At 40.0% G+C, this 22,682-nt stretch overlaps 1 protein-coding gene across 3 annotated transcripts in view; it reads left to right on the top strand.

The window, feature by feature from the left end:
* LOC114444285 (chloride channel protein 2-like) overlaps positions 1-22,682 on the top strand; it is a 135,299-nt gene that overhangs the window by 39,813 nt on the left and 72,804 nt on the right. For all 3 annotated transcript variants that reach the window (XM_028418719.1, XM_028418718.1, XM_028418720.1), the window contains exon 2: positions 15,148-15,298. In XM_028418719.1, coding sequence (XP_028274520.1) covers positions 15,148-15,298 — 151 coding nt within the window. The remainder of the gene's footprint in view (positions 1-15,147; positions 15,299-22,682) is intronic.

The following is a 22,682-nucleotide window of genomic DNA, read 5'->3' as shown; positions in this document are numbered from 1 at the left end:
GTTGTTGTTTGTGATCTTTATTGATTGCCCCAGTGATTGATAATGGCACTATACACACACACACACACACACACACACTATTTTACTAAGAGTGTCATGTATGCATTTTGTGGATGCTTTGTCAGTACAGCAGTGATCACTTAATATTCTACTGAAGAAACTTACACACACCTCAGATGTGGCAGTAACTGCAGCACAAGCAGCTGTTGCCTGAGTGAAGGTGGGTGGTTGAATCAAAGCTGCCCACTTACTTCAAGATAGATGAGTATCATTAGCCTTAAATTAATTGTGACACACACTCCCTCATCCTCCCTTTACTTTGTCTTTTCTTCTATACATAAATAACCATGTAATCATGAGTGCGCACAAATAAGTGGCATGAGTGACCTCATGTAATACAACAAGTACGCAAACTGCCACAGCAGGTCCTTTCAAAGCCAGAAGTTAATCATCTCAGCTCAGAATGCAGGAAAGAACAGGCTGAGGCTGAACAGAAAACAGACTGGAAAGCTTCTTAGCCCCTGATGGGAATGATAGTCAGCTGAGATCTGGTATGAAAGAAAACAGAGCTCCATCACATAAAATGAGTTATGCTTTTGGTCATTTTTTAATCTGACTAAATTCATCTTCATCACTGCAACATCATGTTCAAAGGCCTTAGAAACATTTTTCAATATCAAAATTCCAACAAAAGATTTTTGTTGTGACTCTGTGGTGCATACAGTGACTTTCTTAAAGCTGCCAGCATCACTCTGTTTTGTTTTGACTTTTTTCCTGCTTTTCTGCCCCCAGGACTAAAAAAAAAACCTCAGCTCCTGACGTATGTCAAGGACATGTACTCACACGGGTCCTGTAACTGTAGATAACATCACGATATGCACATATTGCTTTAGTATATCACGTATATCAACATTACTTCACACATTGGTCTCTAGATAACAGATGTGGGAACATAAAACATTCTTTTATTAAGAATAGACCTTCCTGCTGTGGGGAGTTTGTGTGTACTTTGGACCAGTGTTGTTCATGTAGACAAAGGGTCAAGAAGTGACTCGTTATGACCAGACAGACTCATTGTGTGACACACTTTGACCACAGGGTCACTGGATGGTTTTGTTTGTTCCTTCTCTTTACAGATATAAATGTATGTATTTAGTTAGGTTGAGTGTCAGTGAGGTGAAGGCTGTCATCTCTTAGCTAGTCAGTCTGCCTCTGTTCCATAACAGGGTATTGTCCTTACTCCTGACAAAAGACAGCTGCAGCACCATGACCTCTTACTTAATCTTACTTATCTCAGGAGTCACCCCCTGAAGGGACAGTGCTCAGCAGTGATAATGTGGGACTTTTACCAGGAGGTTAATGTGTTTTCTAAGAGAAAGTCCTCATTAGTCAGTGACCTCTTCTTAGAAATATTTGCTGTTAACCCTCTGTGACCTCTTTCCCCCAGCAGTTAGAAATTACTTAAGAGTATCTGGTATTAGCTTATGCTGTGACCGTTGGTGTGGACACCCTGTGGCCAACAACCAGTAGCATCACAGAGGCATTCCAGTTAAAGCATTCATCAGCTTAGTTTCATCAGAATCAGTCAGTCCTCTGTTATTGAACAATGTTTAGCTTTATAGCTTTGTCTATATATTTATCATTTTTTTATTAAAGATACTAAAATAAGGTCAGAATGCCCTTTGTAATAGCAAATAATAACATAATAATATTATAAGTACAATAATAATAACCTGTGGTCTTTAATTTTTCTTTATTTATTTTAGATACTTTAGTAATCCCAGAGGGAAAATTATTTAAGGCTGCGTGCCACAGGCACAGGTGAAGTTTCTTGCCCAAGGACACACAACAATGACTTAGGGAGGAGTTGGGATTGAACCACCAACCTTTCGGTCATTGGACAACCCTGCTATACCACTGAGCCACTGCTGCCCCGACTACATGTTCCATAATTGCGAGTGAGGAAACATCACAACGCATCAGTTTGATTAGTTCTACTTTTCATTATAGTGTATCATGACAAAGTTATATTAAAAGTTGGGAAGTGAAAGTCAGGAAGAGAACCAGTGGCAACAGTGGTCAGCTAATTTATCAGCCAGCTCTCCAGCCAGAAATGCATTGCTGTGTCTTTTTAGAAAGTAATAGCTCAGCCAGCTCAACTTAGCCACACTGCATTCATGTAGTGTTGAGGACTTCATGCCTAAAAAAAGTCAAGTGCAAAGCGAAGGATTGCTGATTTAATAACCCGATTGAAGTTTGGATGGATTGGACGCTGTTATGCACGTTTTTTTTTTTTTTTATAGCAAGAGGATTTGGAGTGGTTTGTCTGCAGTGTAAAGAGCTGTAATCTGGCAAAACCAAGGCTATTGAAATCTACTGGCTGTAGACCATAACACCATGGCAGGAATACACTTTTATGTTATTTTATTTTTTGGTAAGGTTTAAGAATCTACTGAGGTATATCCAGTTTCAGTGTAGAGTGAAGCTTTGTCATGAAATATTGTAATGAAGACGCTAACTTGGATTGTTTTTTTTTCCTTTTTTAATATCTTCAAGTCTTCTCGAAATGCACTGACGTAACTGGTCAGCTAAGTGGATTTACCAAGGCACCAGTATGAAGCAATTTCACTGTCAAGTGTCCAAGTGCTTTAGCTCAGTGATTACTGTGGAGATGGTGGGCTGAGGGTGCAGGCATTCCCAAAATGATTCTGACAAGGCCATGCAACACTGATGCCAGATCAGTATATCTGTGTGTAGATTAGCTGAGTTATGAAAAGGGGATTATCCAGGCCTTTTTTGGCTCTAGAAAATGTTGTGGTGATTTAGTCACCACACACGCACTCACACACGCACACACACACCAGCCTGATAGATGTGATTATTAACTTATTCCAGTACTGTCTCCTGTGTCTGTCCTTCCGTGTTATTTCGCCGTTGTGTTACTAACTGCTTTTGCTATTCCTTGCATGTCTGTGCTGCATGTTTTTTGTGTGAGTAAACTTGATTGAGCTAATCTCATCTCGCGTGATAAAGCTAAGGAAGTTAATCCCTTACAAAGGGTAAAAGTCATTTTTGTGTGTAAGCCTGTTTAGTCCTGGTGTTTGTGTATCGACAGAGTGCTATTAAACACATACCCATCTCCATTTCAGATTCAATTAACACTTCCTGTCCATTATACTTCCTGTGAGACCTGTGCCCTAACTTCAGGCTTTTGTTTATCTTAGTTTTGATTGTAGAATATCAAATTTGTATCCATGGATTAATTTCTTGCCTTTGTTTTTTTTTTTGACTGCTTCTTTTTGATTTGTTTTCTGCTTCTGATTTGTCTTTGTTTTTATTTTTCCTCGTCTTTGCCTTCTGTTTTCCATTTCTTCTTCCTCTGTTTTTTCTCTGTCTCCTTTATGTACCTTCATCTTCTTCATCTTGCACACAGCATGTTTTCATGTTCCTAATCGCTAAGCCGCTTCACTGTAAGTGTAGTTTAAAGAACTACTTGTAAACTACAAGTAGTTCTTGTAAAATACATTTAAAACAAAGATTCCTGGTGCAGAGTCCAGGTGGGGTGCCAGGCCTAAAATACACTGGCAGAAGGGGCTATAGTTGCTGAGTGGTGGCATTGTGCACTGCCACTATATGCTGATGGCAGCAGATCTGTCTCTTACACACAGTCACAGGTTGATTGGATATTGTCTTAGGCAGCCCTTATTTCATTACAGATATGGACACAAAACTAGCTTGCCTGGCACTAAATGGTGTCCCTCCTCCTCCTTTTAATCCATTTCTATCTCAGGATTGGTGTGTGTGTGTGTGTTTGTGTGTGAGACGCTGCAGCAGCTGGATCAATGAGCCATTCTTACTTTATTATTCATCTTTTCACCTGGGTCAGTTGTTGACTTTCTCACGTGCTTTCTTTTTTTATTTCCCACACTGTGTGGAGTCCTGTTTGTGTTACTATTCTCATATTTCCACTGCTGTCTCTCTCTCTCTCTCCGGCTGCATAGTGTTTTTTCATACTCTCTCCACCTCCAGCTTTGGAGAGTTCACACCAGTTGTTACATCAATCCTTTGTCTTCTCATTCTTAGAGTTTTCTTTTTCCTCTTTCTGCTTTTCTTTTTTGTCTGTTCTAACATGTGTTTGTGCATCACTCTCTCAGGCCAGTTATTGTCACAGCTGTGTTTTCTCAGTCAGATGTCAGTGATTAGTTTGCTGGACAGTGTGTCCTCTGCTCTTCTGTCTCTGTGTGTGTCTCTCTCTGTGTGTGTGTGTGTGTGTGGATGCGTGTTGGGGCCGGTACAGGCAGTGCCATGGTGGTGTCTTCCCACGCCCCGACTGAGCACGTGTGAGAGACAGCATGGAAGAGAGAAAGAAACACAGGAGTTATTGTGCATAAAGTATTTTTCTCCCTCGCCTCCCTCAGTCTCACCCCTTCTTTCACTGGAACTCTTTCATCTTCAATTCAGCATTGTCATCTGAAAATTACATAACATTTTGATGTAATTAATAAGCAATTTATTTACAGTATGTCACCCTTTCTCAGCATTTCCTTTATATTGGAGGTATTATAATATAAGATGATGTATGATGAGTGACTGTGTGGTTTCTGTGAATGACTTTTAGTCTAATTCCTAAAATGTAATTATAAGTGAAAGAGAGTTTGTTTGCTCTTGGTCAGCAAATCTTAATTTATAGGGGCCTGTGTTATCTACTACATCTTATCACTGGAATACATTTTCACATAAACAAGTGTGAGAAGCTGAAAACAGCATTATTGTCCTACATTACTACAGAAGAGATGTAAAGTTGGAGATGAAACTTAAGGACTGAAGTCAAATGATATATATTTTTCGCTCTTTTTCATACTATCTTCCTGGCTGTCAAATTGTTCTGCAAAAAACAGAAGAAATGTAAGTACTGAATGGCTCAAATACAGAGGTTCCTTGACCTCTGTGCAACAACACCTTTTTTACAATCAGCTTAAGTCAGACTATGCATTCTTAAATCTACTTCTTATCTAAAAGACTTGAACCTGTATAGTATAACTATGAGTAACAGTGTTCTGTAAACAGTCGTTGAGGGTCACATAGAACTCTTATAAGCATGTAGCTTGAATGATAGATTAGATTACATTATGTCACGGTTCATCAAATACCTGTGTGCTGCACACAGACAGCTTTGAATGCTGCGTAAGCTGCACCGTATATCCTGGGTAATTTTCTCCCCATTTATTTTTGCTCTGCTGTCAGCTATGTCACCTGAACCATTTGCCTAATGGGGATCTGTCCACTAGAACTCCTTCTCTACTGACATACACCTGCACCACTTTCTGCAGTGTACTCTTGTTCAGTCTTGTGCAGCATGTGTGTGTACAGTGTGGAATGTATGGAACAGATAAACTGGAGGAAGGAGAACATAAAGTTTAAACGGCAGAATTTAGACTTTAAACTGTCTTTTATCTGGCTTCATTTAGAAAGCACTGAATCATTCCTGGTCAAAATCAAATTGACTGAAGGGCTCTTGACAAAAGAAAGTTGCTGTGCTCAGCCAAGAAATAATGACTGAACAGACAGCATTCTAAAAATCAATGTTATTTTTACATGTAGGCCATCTTCCCCTCTTTCCATTTTCATGCTGACCTAAGCTAACCAGCACAGAGCAAAAAACAGTGAACAGAGTGAACGTAGATGGCCTGTTTGACTAGGGCCTGGCGGTATGACTAAAATTCTATATCACAGTATTTTTATATTATTATAACGGTTTCTGGTATTTGATGTTTTTTCCCCCTCATGCATGATGTGTTAACTGCATTGATTGTGAGAAGAATTACTGCAGTAGAGTGGTTAACCTATTCCACAGTCATGAGAATTGTACAAAAAAAAAAAACCACATTAGTATTACATGTATATGTAGCATTGTGATTACTTGAGGATTTTTCCTCAATTACGATTAATGAACGATCATTTTTATTGTTTTAAAAATAATTACAAATGATGTGTGTGTGTTTGTGTTCGAGGGAACGCAGACAAGGAGGCGGAGTGACATGATTTTTTAAATACTACACCAGGACAGAGAAATCTGTTTGTGTTCCTGAGGTGGCAGAAATAAGAACAAAATCCATTTGGACCGGACTTTTCATACTTGAGAAGCGAGAAATATTTGGACAGTGACACAAGTTTTGTCCTTTTAGCTGTTTACAAAAAACATATTTAGGATACAATTATATAATCAATATGGGCTTAAAGTGCAGACTCTCAGCTGTAATTTGAGAGTATTCACGTCCAAATTGGAGCAAGGTTTTAGGAATTACAGCTCCTCAATATGTGGCTGCCTCTTTTTCAAGGGACCAGAAGTAATTGGACAATTGACTTAGAGACTGCAAACTAAATAAAATAAATAAATAACAAGGCTGCATGGGCTCTTCCCTCATTAACCTGTCATCAATTAACTAGTTAAAAGGTCTGGAGTTGATTCTAGGTGCATTTGGATGCTGTTGCTGTGTACACACAACATGTGGTCAAAGGAGCTCTCAATGGAGGTGAAGCAGACCAAGAAGCCAGCCCAGTTGTGGAACAGCATTCTTTGGACAGATGAGACTACGTTGAACCTGTACCAGAATGATGGGAAGAAGAAAGTTTGGAGAAGAACTGGAACAGCTCATGATCCAAAGCGCAGCACATCTTCTGTAAAACATGGTGGAGGCAGTATGATGGCATAGACATGCATGGCTTCCAGTGGCACTGGGTCATTGATGATGTGACAACAGACAGAAGCAGCCGGATAAATTCTGAAGTGTGTAGGTATATACTTTCTGCTCAGATTCAGCCAAATGCAGCACAGTTGATCAGATAGTGATTCACAGTACAGATGGACAATGATCCAAAAAATACTGTAAAAGCAACCCAGGAGTTTTTTAAAGCACCAGATCTCAACCTAATCGAGCAAGAAGACAAAATTTAAGGCAGAAAGACCCACAAACAAGCAACAACTGAAGACAGCTGCAGTAAAGGCCTGGCAAAGCATCACAAAGGAGGAAACCCAGCTTGGTGATGTCCATGAGTTCCAGACTTCAGGCAGTCATTGCCTGCAAAGGATTTTACTTAGGGTTATGTTTATTTGTCCAATTACTTTTGAGCCCCTGAAATGTGGAGTGTTTGTATACAACATATATTTTTGTTCAACCCCTTGAATTAAACCTTAAAGTCTGCACTTTAAGCTCATATTGATTATATAATTGATTCCGCAATTTGTTTTCATAAACAGATAAAATAACAAAACTTGTGTCACTGTCCAAATATATCTGGACCTAACTGTATGTAGGTTTATATCCTAATTATGGTTACATTTTACACAAAAATCTTATAGAATAACATGATCAGTGTTTCCCTAACAATATTAGGGGGATGGCCTGCCCCCTCATTTTTTTTTATATAGCGTCGGATCATAACAAGTCATTTAAGATTACCTTTCCTATAGTACAGATCTATACCTTGTTCTTTTATTAAATAAACCAAAGCCTTATGGTATTTATCTTATTTGCACGGTGGAATGTCATCTCTGTCTCTACATGTTCGCGTGTTTACAATTCACTGCTGCTGTCTGCACACAGCAGCCCAATGCACGTAGGCTACACACAGAAACGATGGTTTTCAAATTTCTTAGAAATTCAGATAGCATGAGTCTGGACTAAGCAGCAACTGGAGTGGACTTGCAGAGACATGCAACAAAGGCAGTACAGTAATTCTACTTCTGATTCTACACTGTAAAACTCTGCTCGTGTTCACTTGTAGCTAAAATTCTCCTGCAGAGCAAGTCAAAACCAGACCAAAACAATCAGCTGAATGACACATAGAGAAGTCTGTCTGCTGAGCTGGCTGATAATTCAACAAACTGCACATTCTTATTTTTTATCTGTTGATTAAAATTGATTATAACGGTTAATAGGTTTGCAGTATTTGTCAATTATTTGCACAGAGGCAGATTTAAAAATGAATCAATATCAGTGCTGGCCTTCAAACCTGCACGTGGCTTTAAACGCTGGACAGAAGGACAAAGAGTGATGGAATAGAAGTGTTTGGAAGGAGCAGGAATGCAGTGTGCCAGCCAGCAGCCCAGAATGAGCCCAAGTAAATATGGGTTTTCTTAATGAGGCAACAGGAGAGTGCACCTGCTGCTCACACACACAGACTCAGTCCACAGGTGAATATCAGCGCTTTGCAGTGTCTCTGGCTTTTCTTGAGGTGGTGGTTAAGACGTGGCACTAATACCAATGTGCAGCTGCCAGCATACTGTTGGATCTGATTACTGGAGTGACTGAACAGGGCAAGAATTGACAGACAGACGGAGAGAGCGGGTGATCCATGCTGTTGTACATCATCAGTGCTGATGTAGAGAGGTGAGGGGAAGAAGTTAGACTAGATGTGTTTGGCCTTTTATAGATTGTTGCTTGGTCGACTAAAAAAATCATTTTTTATTTAACTGAAACTTAACTGAACGTAATTAAAATGTATATTGCATTAATTGCTGTAAACCTTGTGTGTGTGTGTGTTTGGGTGACTGCATTCTTTGCATTAGTCAGGTTTATAGCTTCTATCATTAATCACTCTCTGTTCCTTCAGTGTTCACAGCTGCACTCTTTCATTCTTCCTGTCTCCTCTTCCCTCCATTTTTTTTCTACCCACCCAAATGCATGCTTATAATCTAAATTCAGCTCACACTGTAGGATGAATTCTCTATACTGTGCCAAACTTCCTATGCCCCCTCCCACTTGCACATTAACCCATTCTATTCCCTCCCTTTTTTCTTTTTACCTTCCTTTGCAGTCTGTCTATCACTGCTGCGCTGCTTTTCTCACCCACCTCCTGCAGCCTTTTCCTGCCTCTTATTTCTCTGTCATCTGTCCATCCATCCATCCTTCCCTCTTTTCTTCCATCTGTTTGTCCAACTCTGGGTCAGTGTGAGAGAGGCCCAGAGGGTTGGCATGGCAGCCTGGCACAAGCACATAAGACTCCCTATTAGCCCCCTGGGGTGCCCCACAGGAAGATTGGGAAGCCTTTATCTACTGTAAATCCTTTTTATCTCGCTCCTCCACACTTTTTACATCATGCTCTCTCTCTCTGCTGCACACTTTTAATCATTTACAAGTAGAAACCCTCTGTTCCTGTGGCTTTTATTCATCAAAATTGAGTGCCATCTTAGCTGTAAAATGCTATTTTATTCTTCAGTAAGTGTAACAACTAAAGACAAAATGTACAGATGCTGTGTTGTTGCAGTGTGGATAAAACATCGACAGCGTTCCATCAATTGGATACCCGATAATGTTTGAGATTTTATATAATGTGCAGATAAATCTATGTTGTGTATTAGCATAAAAGTTTGTACCGACACTGATTCCAAGATGGATGGATTGAGCACTGCAGGCAGGCCTAGCTATACTTTTTGTGAGGGTGAATGGTAAACATCAAATCAGTATGTGAAATGTTGTGACATTGCAAAGTTTGCTGTGTAAAAGAAATTCAGAAATGGAAAATTTAGTCACACAGAATTAAGACAAAAGTACCATTGTGTTCACAAACTGAACCCTAAACTCTTATAAGAATACTGTGTTCCCTCAATTTCCTCTTATTAAAGTGAAGAATCTTTAAAACTTCAAATTCCTTCCTCTGTTTAACACAGTCTCACTTCCTTTACTCCTCCCAAAGTCACACAGGGTCCCTCCTTTAGATTAATTGCACAATGATTCTTTCAAATTCTTCCTTCCTCTCTATAGCAGTGTGCTGACACACTCGCATAATTATGTTAAAAAAATCATTAAAAAAACAGCAGGAAAAAGGAAGTGTTAAGCTGCCTCCTCTGCCTGTTATTGTATGAATGAATGTTTTGAAAAGGAAAGATGACAAAAAAGAGCAGCAGCTTTTTGTCCTGCTCTGAATCTGATCAAAATCAATGGCCTTTCTTTTCATTTTCTTCACACACGTATGCAGCAGTGGGCACACATGCACACACTCTGTCAGGGAGCTCATTAGCTGAAGTGAATGCTGGGCCTGATCGGGAAGGGCTTCTGGTCATTTGGGGCAGACTGTTTGGTCTGCAGCCAGCTGTGTGTGTGTGTGTTCAGAGTTCCTTGTCCCATTCATGTATATTTTAGGTTCTTGTTCCCTCATTTAGGGTCCCCACTGTGTTCTTGCTGACTTGTGTGTAGTTGGCATAACTACACGCAAAGCCACACAAGTTGGCAAACATGCACACTCACTCTCATTCAGGCTATTGTCTTTCTCAGCAGCCCCTACATTATCTTGTACAAAATTGACATGTCTAGAGTTTTGTAAGAGTCAATCCCAGTAATAGTATCTTTGTTCAGTTTGACCCATACAGTTATTTATGTACACTGTTTGCCATTTAATATCTAATAAAACCAAATTTAGACAAAAATATTTTCATAATAGTTGACAGCATCCAAGTGTGAAACTTATGTATAATGATATTTTTATATGTGTTGCATGCATTTTTGTTAGTTTGGAGGAGGGGCTTTAATGATATTACAGAAATGTCCTCTTCCATAAGGTCAAATCATATAGGGATAGCCTGTATGTTAGAAAAAGGGACAATCTGCAACCTCACCACTAGATGTCACTACACCTTACACACTGGTCCTTTAATTTTGACCAAAAATACACAAATGTTTACAAAGAGAGGGTATATTATTTATTCGTCAATAGTTTGAAAAAAAAAACAAAAATAATCCTACCACAAGTTTTTTGATTACTGCGTGTATCCACCTAATTTACTGTGCTGATTAAACTCTAGATCGTTCACTCATTAAGCCCTCAGAGTGGCTAAAACAGGGGTGTGGCACCACCTGCTCTTCTTGATTGGCTCCCGTAGTACATCAGGATGTTTCTTCCCCTGTTGCTCTCTAGACATTACTGCAGTATCAATAAAACATAACATCCTTTTTTTGTTGACACTTGTGTTGTTTACGTTAAAGGGTGCTCTGAATGGTATGTAATTGTAATTCCATATGACCATAGATTTCCTCTATGACAGGTGACATATTTTCCTTCTGTCCAACCCGCCTTTCTTGGTATTTGCTCCAAATAAACAGAAGTGGGAAATATGAGTCTTATCGCCTGTCTTATATCACCTGTTCGGAGTGTCATTAAACAAGTTGTTTGACCCTTGAAACATATTTATGGTTTTTATCTTGACAAAGCCTGTTGCTTGTTAATTGTCAGTTTCGCAGTGTCTTTCATGCGGATCTTTATTTTGCAATTGTTGGTTGGAAAGGTTTTATGGAAAGGACAACCCTTACTATCAGTTCCAACATTATTTATCACCCGTGCCCTCTCCCTTGCCCCTGTGGCCAGGACAATGAGTCCAGGGCAACCCATTCATCTGGGATCAATTAACCCAGCCAGGCAGGCTCTGCCAAGTGCCCATTTCTAACTATGCTCAACATAATGATAGGCTTTCAACCAGTAATGCCTTTGTTCTGGATGGGTCTGTTTGTTTTCTTCCTCTAGTCAGATGCAAGTTTCAAGGGGTTGCATCTGAGAAGGCCTATTTCTGCCCTCTTGTTTTTGGGGCTTTTGAGTCTCAGTCGCGTTTGAAGTCTCTTTACTTAATTAAAACTTAGGCCTGGCGATCATGAATGTGGCCAAGAATGCCATGGAGAATGGCATCTTGGGTTCAACAGCGGTTGGCATTTGATGTCAGAAACCCCAAATCGCTCCCCAAATGTTCCCTTCTTGACTCTTCCTCCGTTTCCCACTGTTTGTGCTTACTCCTTTCTTACTCCCATATTGGCCTTTATGCACCAGACTAGGTACTTACTACTGAGGAGAGTTTGGTATTAAAAAATAGTTTTAAATTGAAACCAACTCCACATTTTAAGGTGATAAAGAAGCTTCTCATCAGTCCCATTGCACTGTGCTTCACAAAGTTGTTGCCAAAATGGTTATTAGGTTTTTTAAAAAGGCAAATCATCACAAAGTAATTACACAAGAGCAGGTACCTTCACAAGACGAGGCTGTTATTTGTGCATATATTAACATTCCTTGGCTATTTTACCACCCTTGTGTTGCAACACATTTGCACATATTATAAGTTAGTGCTCAAGAATAACTGATTTCTTCATGAAATTAAGGCCAGGTGCAATGGCAAGTATAACAATCAAAGATTCAGAAAGAATGCAAAATAATAAACTCAGTCCCATTCTGTTAAGGCCGAAAGGCCACCATCAGATCTAAACCCTGAGCTTTGTGTCTTCTTGTAACTCCCTGACACACACTAGTACACACACCCTTGCACCGCCCAAGAAAATTCCATCATCTTTTTCCAGGTACAGCTAAGCCACCCATTTCAAGCAAAGATCCTTCGATAAGCCAGCCAGGCAGTTTCAGGTACTCTCCTGTGTTTTAGGGTTGTGGCTGAAGAGTCTGTTTATCAGTTCTGTAGACATACTCTGGTCAGGCCAGTCACAGGCCGATGGTCCCTTACTGGGCTAACTTAAATGCACTGGAAGAAAATTGGTTGCTTTTAAGAAGCAAAATGCATATTAATACACAGCAAAATAACGGTTTAAGCTAAGAGCTTGGCTTTCAGAGGCCTGCTTGCCTGTAATTATAAAATTTTGTACCCAATTGAACACCATTGATTGTCAGGCTGTCTCTTTTAGGAGGTTGTGTTAACTGTTAGATGCAGTGCCCTGAATTAGCCAGGCACTCCATACCACCTAAAGGAGGGTTTGTTTGAAAGTGAAAGTCTAAAAAGGGACAGTTCATCCCATTTTTCTTTTGGCCTATAGTGGTATTAATCCATCAAGAATTTTAGTGTGGTAACTACATCAAACAACAAGGACGCTATTATTGTAAGACTGTCAGCAGTGTGAGTCTGTCATGATGGGCGGATACATGCCTTCTTCTGCGTAGTGAGACTGTTGCAACATAGAGTTCTGTGTAGTACAAGTACAAGGTGATAATTTCTGGAAAAGACATTCCTTTTCAGTTTCTCAGCATCACAAGCAAAGTGCCATTCAGATAAGGCAGTAATCCCTGTGGCTGATCCAAACTCATACCAAAGCGCTCTTCATTTGATCTATAGAGACACCTGCACAGTATATCATTTGAGAAGAATTTGGTAATGACATTGAGAGACTCATATCTAACTGGTACCTGATCAATTCTATCACGTTTTTGGTGACATTAGTTTTCACGGCAGATGTAGCTAGAGTTTTATTGACTTCCAGGCGTATCCTTGATATCCAGGACTTTCACAAGATGTTGTTGCATTTGGTAGATAACAGCAGTTTGACGTAAGCCTGTCTGAAATAAGAACTTACGCTTTCTGTGAATTGAATAACCTTCATTTAGTTGTCCTTGACCCTCTCTTCACTGACAGCTCTGTAGTTCAAAAGTCCTGTACCTGTACCAGTTATCACACTGTGATCATTGACCCCAATGACTGGCGGTGATCTGAGTGAGGTTTATGGGTTACACAGACTCGTAAAGGAATGTGCAGGTTTGTCTCTGTGTGTGGCTAAAAATAGCCGATGGTGTTTACAAGGTGCCACACGGTTCAGCATTACTGTGTATATGTGTGTGTGAGGGTGTGTGTGCGGGCCTGTGTGTATGTTCTGTGTGATCTAAACAGTTTCTTCCATCAGGCTGTAGGGGTCACATTCTGAGAAATGTGAGCCAGCATCCAGCATCTGTTTTATCCTGACGAGCATGGAAATTTAATAAATCTGAATATTTGACTATGAAAACAGAAACAGCAAAGTACCTATTGCTTTGCTGTGTAAACACGTCCTTATTAGTCGTAAAGTAAGACCGGAAGGGGCACCATGGCCACATGCAAAGGATTTCTTTCAAGGTCATACCTGTGTTAGAGAAAAGAAGAGGAGAAGAAGAGGATAATCAGTTTTAATGAATACTGTGAATATTATAATGTGATATTTTTAAATGACCTGTCCATGCTGTAGCCAACCTCTTGCCCAGTGACAGGATTAGCTTCATCCCTCCTGATACCCTGTACAGGACAAAAACAAGTTGATTAAACAAATAAATGGATGGATGAAATACTTTTCTGTTTTCATTGCATTTACAAAAAGACAAAAATAATTACTTCAATGTCCTTGAGTGTTTTTGAGAACAGTCCAGTGTTTATGCTGCTTTTTGTTGATTCAGTCACAGAAACTTTAGTGCATTAAGCATAGTTTGTCCTTTTCCCACTGTGGATTCTAGAACATTATATCTCAGTTGTATCAGATTTGCAGTACTGTGTAAAATCTTTTTCTTGCAATTCTGTACTGCCTGTTATGATGCTGTTTGGTTGTTGATATTACTAATATGCAACTTTTTCTGCTGATATCAGACACCACAGCCTCCACTGACCTGTTGAGGTGGATTTAAAAACTTTGCTGTGTAGTGATGGGTTGCCAAGAGGAAGTCATTAGAGCCCCTGGAGCTTGTGTCTGGGCGGTGTACAGAATTTGGAGCTTCCTGTCTCATGCACTGCTGACTCAACGTCTTTTGTGTGTGTGTGTGTTATGTCGTTTTCCGAGTGTCTTTGTGTATTGTATGGGGTTGTCATGCTTAGGTCACACTTTAGGGGCCTGTCAGGAGCATGGAAACAAACTGAGGGAGTATTAGAGCACACATACAGGAGGATTATATACATGGTTTAATAGAAACCGATTGCTTTTTACATGTACAGGAGCATGGAGGCACTTTATTTTTTAATAGATTTATCTATTTAATCGTCTCCAGACTCAAAAATATCAACAGCTATCTCACTCACAGACACAGTGTCTGACACAAATTGGACATTGATTTTCAATAAAAGACGATGATGACCCTTCATAGGCAGAGGGCACTGACCCCACTCTGAAAACAACAGTGAAGAGGCTAACCTTCAGACCTAAACTTCAGAGCCATGGAATGAGAGAGTAGGACATCACTGGGGTATATTGAAAAACATTTGACATCCAATCACAAAGTTTCCCCAATTAAAAGGCAGGAGCTGATGATATTCAATTTACTGTACATTGATCACTTAAAGATAATATCCAGTACGAATCCACTTCTTGTTATTGTTTGTTGGATATTTTGGGTTCTTTAAAAGCTGAACGTGTCACTGTGTCTTTTTTCTAGATGTATGGGCGCTACACCCAGGAGCTCGGGGTGTACGCTAAAGAGGAGGCTGCTCGGTTAAGAGAGAGTGGGCAGAGGCGATCTGCCAGCGACCGAAGCCGGACCCTAGACCTGCTAGAGTACGAAAAGGGACGCTGTGCCAAATGTCGCAGTAAGTGTTGCACTGCAGGGACACGGCACTACATATGACTGATTTTTATGATGCAACTTTCTTCTGATAAAATGGTAGAATTCTCTTATACTTTATGTATTGATGCTAATGCAAAGCACTTGCAATGCAGACAGAGAGAAATTGCCATGGAGAGTATCCCTCAGGCAGGGTATAACAGCACATTTCTCCAAGAAGGTTATCAGAAGGTATATTTTATAGTATACAGATATTATACACATTAAACACATTAAAGACAATATTGTTTGTTGTGCATAGTACATAGTATTGTTTAATCTAAGTGTAACTGTGCAACAGACAGTTGTTCAGCTGCTGACAGCATGTGGGGCATGTTAGGTTGTATCTGCTGTAAAAAACCGGAACTTCAATGTCACACTATTTGTCAGTGTTTTTTTCAAGTAACTTTTTTTGTAATCTTATTACAAAATGTACTAAAACGAAAATAACCCAGAGATCCCTCTGTTTATGTCTCAATCATAAAATACCACACTGTATACTAAGAACTCACACTGGTTTCTATAACTGCTAAACTCGACTGGAATTTAAAAAAAATGCATCTGTGTTTTTATCCCTATTCCCCTTTAATCAAGCTTTTTCTTTATGTCTCCTCATATAGTATAAAATAGCGGACCTGTCTCTGGCGTTCTGAGTGGTTAGTAATGAGGCCTGCTTTGTGGTACTGAAGAGGCACAATATCTTATTTTACTGTAGTCTGACCAGCTGTTCACAGCCCTCTGTGGAAAGCACTTGTAATGTCCCGTAATGGCCTTGATAGCTGCGGTAAGGCACAGTGGTATTACAGAGTTTACTCTGCTCACAGGGGCTTTTAGAGGCAGGTTGGTGGCTTTATTCAATTATTGGAAGTCTGGATATGTCAAGGACTTGCATGAAAGAGGCCATTTTTGAGCATAAAAAGGACAAAAAAATAAAGAATCAGAACAGTCTGATGTCATGGTTTAGAACAGTGCAAATGTAATTTTACATTTCAGCTCCTGTGGTAGCTCTATTAAAATGTATGGTAACTGTATACTGTACGCTCCATAAAGCAGCCAGCACAATCCTCAGCATCACTGCCTGAATGACAGCATCATTGCAACATTACCTTAGTGTTGGAAATGTGTACTGAAGGCACTTTGATGGATCTAAAACAGGACTTTTTGGGATGTACTGTTCATTCTGCACCGCTGGCTAGAACAAAAAGGAGAAAATGTGCTGCAGTGCCAGACAGTCGTCCCCCAGCAGCAGTCCTTTGAATCTGAGGACAGCATGTGAATGTAGGCAGCATGTTAATGCACGTGAGCAGCAGCGCCACTGACTCTGTTGGTGGTTATAATAACAATTACTGTATATGTGTGTTTGTGCGTGCGCGTGCATGTGACAGATAATAAGATTAGATTGTGTAGAGGACACATAACAGGATACAGCAGACTGTAAACACAAGTTGTCTTTGAGATTCATGTGAAAAATGACAGACTGAATTCTTCTTGACATCACACAGGCTCTCTTTTTTCCAATCCTCTGTCCTAACACACACACACACACACACACACACTGTTCTCATTTGAGCCCCAAATTGGTTGCCACTCTCCTGTTTTTATTACCAGTAATACTTATATATACTGTCCATATTTACTAATTTTTGTTAAAATCATATTAGTGTCACTGACAGTAATACTGTCATTGCCTCTTTTTGGTAATATTGTGCCTCTGGCATAGTGGGTTTATTGATCTGCACAGTGTGGAAAGGCAGTTTAAAAGTGTCTGTCTGACTTGTTAGGACGATGGATATCTATACACTCTACACTGGCTTTGCATCTTTGTCCTAATCTCTCTTTATCTCATCATCAAAGTCTCTCTATCATCTCTATTTACCATGTAGTATAATTCACATTTTATTGCCTGACCACTTTATCTCATCTGGTATTGTATTCATTATATTGACTGTCGCATACACACCACCAGCAATCGAGATAGAAAGAGGAAAACACACACAGACTAAAGATGCTTTCCATTAAAGTTTAGAGAACTTCTGATGTTCAGAAAGCTTCTCCAAGTCTTTGTGTTTTTAGTAGGTCCAAAGCTCCAAGAAGAGAAGAAGAGACAGAGCATGCTGCTGACGTATCAAATGCACAACAGTTGAGAATTGTCTCTGAATATTATCCTCTGTAGTCTATGAGCAACACCGTTCCTCATTATTTCTACTGTCATTGACCCGCAGGTTCTTCCAGGGAAGTTACTGAACTTTCAAACAGACATCTCCCCTGAACAGGGACTTTAAGGATTAATTCTCTCTTCAAACATTCATACTAACAATTTTTTCCCCATTATTTCGAAATGATCAGAGATCCTGTTGAAGCATGCCACTGCTGTAGTGCTGCTGAGCATGTCAACTGTGCCTGTTGTGTGTAAAAGCAGTGCCCCCTGCTGTTGACAAATCCTCATTGCACCCAACACTGATCACATACAGACACCGTTTGTCTGCTACATTCAGCAGACTTTTGTGTGTGTTCGTGTGTGTGCGCATGTGTCCCCTGCTCTCATCTCAGTGATGAGATTTGCTGTTGTTTTTGCTAGCAGCTGATGAGTCAGCTATCCATCTCAGTTTCATCCTCTTTATGTGGATCAGGGCACCAAAATGCCAGTGATTGAATTGATTAGTCCCTCCAGCAGGTAGCTTCAAGCATTAGAGGTGGGGCTGGATCTCTCTCTCACACACACATACACACACACGCCTCTGTAAATTCCCACATAATAACCCACAGAGTGACTAAAGGCATAAAACAAGAGGCGGCAGGCTCAGAATATATGTTAATATAAAACTGACACACTCATAGACACATTTCTTCATCGCTGTGGGTTATGACTGCAGCTGCTCTGTGGAGCAAGGAAATACACACACACAAATAAAACATATGGCCTTGCTTAGATCCGGATAGTCTCACTCACTGTTTTAATATTTATCATTTATGCACATAGACACACACACACACACACACAAACAGAAACATACATCTTGCTATTCACTTACTGAATGGTGCATCAGTGTCCAGCCTATCATCTGCACCCTCTGGCCCTGCAGGAGCTGTCATCTTTTCAGCTGTGGGTTTGACAGCGTGTGTGTTTATGATATGACTCCCTCCCAACAGCCAGCCAGTGTCCCAGCAGCTGTAGGCATGGTTTGTGGCCAGATGTAATGACAGCGGAGCAGCTTGAACAACAGGTAGCATCAGTGTAATTGTGGCCAGCAGTGCTGCAGACACAGTGTGACTGAGATGCAGGATGCTTCTGGCAGTTCAGTGGACTGTAGCCTGTTAATTTGTATGCCGTGTCAGCTCTAATGCTTGTCATTGTGTAGGGAAAAGAATGAGAATTTTTTTTTTACTACTTAAATCTACTAATCAGTTTGATTGGCCTGTATCTTCGGCTTCAGAATGGAAGGACATGACACATGACACACATCAGGAGTGTGTAGCAGACTGTGAAAATAACTGTCTAGTTTATAAGGTGTTTATTTTGGACGACACGCCTTGGATTTTGGTACCAGAGCCCTTGCATGTCAATATTTGCATTTGCCACCCCGATGCTGCACCGTGCCACTGCCATTCCAGCTAGTTTCACTTCATTGACTATAGGATATAGACAAGGATGCAGGAAGCTCCTGCTGTCACCACCTGTCAAAGCACCTGTCACACTCATAATCATGCTAAATTGTAAATTTTAACGTTGTTGAAAGGAGTGAGTTATGTTAAATTTTTCACCTGTTCAGTTGTCACCACAAGGGATTTTGCAAGTTGGTATTATTTGAACTAAATACACCACTGCCTATATGGAGGTGTCTTAAAATAGTCTTTTACTATAGAAACTGGGGTATAGGAGCAAAACATTTAAATTCTTAACACCTATGATCAGTGAAAAAGAGCCTGTTTTCCCACAGTTAAAGTCACGCATGCTATGTTCTGCTGCCTTTATTTTCAACATTTCACAATCAAATGTACTAAGCACACTTTAGAAGTAAATGCACCAGAACCAGATGCTGGATGAGTGTCATAACCCTGCTGTAACATCTGTGAGTTTCTACCTTGTAAATGGTGATTTTTTAAGGCGTGACTACTGTTACCTTACCAGCAATACTTCCATCATGTGTGAGACAGAGCCCAGTTCTGCATCAGCAGCACCCATGAACATTTGCTCCACCTGTCGAGTACCTCATTCTTGAAAAGCTACTAGAAATAAGTAGACATTTATGATTGATGATTCATTATATTTACCGTGCTACTTTCAATCTTTCAGATTCCAAATTACAGTTAATGAAATGAAGATAAATGGATGCTATGGTGCTTTTTAAACGGAAATATTCAAGTGGATCAGACTTGTTAGAGCTAATCTTTTGGCATTTTGTTTTCATCCATAGCTGACCAGGATCACCCCAGCAAACCTTCTGAGATGCTCCTACTTAGTCATTGTCAATTTTACACTTATCTCACCGTTTCATTGTGAGATCATTTTTTGAGTTATGTGTGGCATCTGGTAAAAATACAAAGGGTGCATATTCTCAGTAATTAATTTCCATTCTGTGAGCATTGTGTGTCTTTCTTTCAGCAGTTATTTATTTATTTTTAACATAATGCTACATTTACTCATCATCACAGACATGTATGTCATGCATTGCTATTTAAACATGACTCCCCGCTGTGATTTGTGTTGCGGAGCAATTAGTTTGCTTTGGCATATACAGCGCTGCTGGAGCAAAATGATTTGACAGACTAGCAGCACTTCTGTCTAAAGGGAGCCCAAATATCTTAATTTATTAACAAATACTGATTATCAGGGCTAAATATGTCTGGTCATGTTTTGTTTAAAAAAAAATATAAATATAATATAAATATATAAAATAAATGATAGATACTATCAGCAATATTAAAATGTTCAGGATGTAATAATTTGTAAGTAACAAGTGGCCTATGGAGTTAAAACCAGCGTCAATTTGAAATTTGCTCGTTTTTACCAGTGGTGTGGTGTCAGCTTTATCGGTATCAATAAAAATATAATTGAATTTGGTTTATATTAAAAACCCTTCAGTGAAGTACCTCTCTCTTTCTGGAATGGAACGAGTGACACAACTGTTGCACAGAGGCCCCTTTAGGGATACTGCCATCCTAGAACAGCAAAGCTTGGTGGGTTTTCACAATGCTTCTATTTGGAGACCACAATGTGGAAAACAAGTGTCACAAGAGTGAACATACGGTGTTTTCACTGACTGTTGGCTGTTTAACCAGCCAGTGTACTCCTGGGGGATAGCCTGTTGTTTTGTGTGCTTGCCAGCAGGGAGCAGCATTGAGCTTTAAAGGGGTGCAAAAGAGAAGCTAAAGGTAGAACTGAAAAAAGAACCCCGGAGAGGGACAGTGTGGTGTGTGAAAGACTGAGTGTGTGTTTGTACTCAGGTGTGTCAGTTTACTTGTTCATACTGTACACAATATGTGTGTCGCTATTTTTAACTCCATGAGTAAAATGAGGTGACGTTAATTCCAGCATTTCACGTTTGTAATTTCATTCTGTTTGGCAATACCAGAACACACAATTGAATTTCCTGTGTGTGTTATTTTGCTCTAAAGGGTGATGACATAAAGATACTGCGTCTAATCCAAAAGTAAACATTTAAATCGAATCCCCACAGCAGATGGGGTTAAAAGGTATTACACAAGCAGTGTGATTACATTACTGCGCTTGTGTGTGCATGTGTCAGCGTAACGAATTCTGTTAAAAGAGCTCAGCCATGAGAACGGACATAAAATATTCAGCTGCCAAGAGGAGCTTGCCCTGTGACACACACACACACACGCAGTGCAGCAGGAGAAGGTAACTCGCAGTGATGCACCAATTCAAATCCCAGTCAAGCTTTATTTATCCACAGATGTGACTTAGTGATCTGATGAGATTTGCCAACACAAATCTACTTCAAATCCCATTGGCTATTTTCACTCTCTTTCTTTTTTTTATTTCATTTTTTTGCTTTAATACACCAGAAAATTTTAAAATCAGGAGAATATTTTCTTTTTTCTTAATATTGCATCTGTTGCTTTGAAAAAGACAGTGGGTCACCTCCAGCGTTTGTAAATGTGTGTCTATAGGAACAGTCTTCAGGCTGCTGTCATCTACTTTTGTTGCTGATGTCACAGACTTCCACTTGGGTTCTCAGCATCCTAGAGGGGAGACAGACACACACACACACAAACACACACACACTGTGTAATCAGCTGTGTCCATGAGGTGATGAAATCTACACAGCTGTCTTTTTCTTTCTCCCTCTCTCCTCCATCTCTCCGTCTCTGTGTGCCTGTCCCTCAGTCCACCTGCACCACAATGTCATTTAATTGGTTCCAAGGCACACACACGTTTCGCTTCAACAGGTGTGATGTCAGCAGGAGCCCAGCATGGCGCCGCACGTTGCTATGGTGACCTGCAGGCGCCTAGCGACCAACAGTTGCTCACATGCTCATGTCCTTTTCTCTTTCATTTTTTTCCTTTTCCCCATCGTCTTGGTCCTTCTCTCCTTTTCTTCTTTTTCTCTCCTTTTTATTGATCCAGTCTTCTTCGTTTTTCCTCCACTCATCCAATCATGTGCAAAGCATAAAAAGAAATGACAGAGCATCTGATTGGCTGGTGGCATGTACAGGTGGGGATGTACACACACATGTGCATCACACACTCACAGGTACACTTTGAGACTTGTTAACCAGTGACACTTTGCACATTGCCACTTCAGTGGTGTGTGTGTGTGGGGGGTGCAGCTTCTTTTAGTCTTGCCTGCACCTGTTTATGACTGCGTATGAGTGCACCTGCATGTGTTTTCATAGCCTGCTAATGCTGTCTGACATGTTTTAGGAAGGACTAGCAAAACACATTTGTAATTACAACTAACACTAAACACATTTCATAGCTAGATAAATAATAATAATAGGTAAATAGCCATTTGAGTTTACGCAAAACATTTATATTTTTTCTCTCTTTTTTGACCCATAGACAACATACAATGTGCTGTATATTTTGTGTGTTTTTGTTTAGCAAATCATTTAACTCACAGCTTAGGCAAAGTAGCTAAACCTCTGATCTCTGATTCTCCAGTCTGTACATTTGTTTAAAGCTCAAAAAGACAATCCTCAATCCTCATTTCTTCTACTATTTCCAGTGATGGGTTTTCTCCATCGAAGTGTACACCGCAAAAGGGGGTCCAAACAAAGGAAGAGAAAAAAATGACTGACTGCTGAGTCTAATCTGCCTGTGACCTTATGAGTGTACTTTTTGTTTCATATTCACTGAATGATATTTTTTGTTTTGAAACAAGAGAACTTAACTTCATTGAAATTGT

This window comes from Parambassis ranga, chromosome 13 (genome assembly GCF_900634625.1).
Source record: "Parambassis ranga chromosome 13, fParRan2.1, whole genome shotgun sequence".
In the NCBI taxonomy this organism is placed as follows: domain Eukaryota; kingdom Metazoa; phylum Chordata; class Actinopteri; family Ambassidae; genus Parambassis; species Parambassis ranga.
The sequence above is the reverse complement of the archived record's forward strand: the minus strand, read 5'-3'. Positions and strand labels throughout refer to the sequence as shown.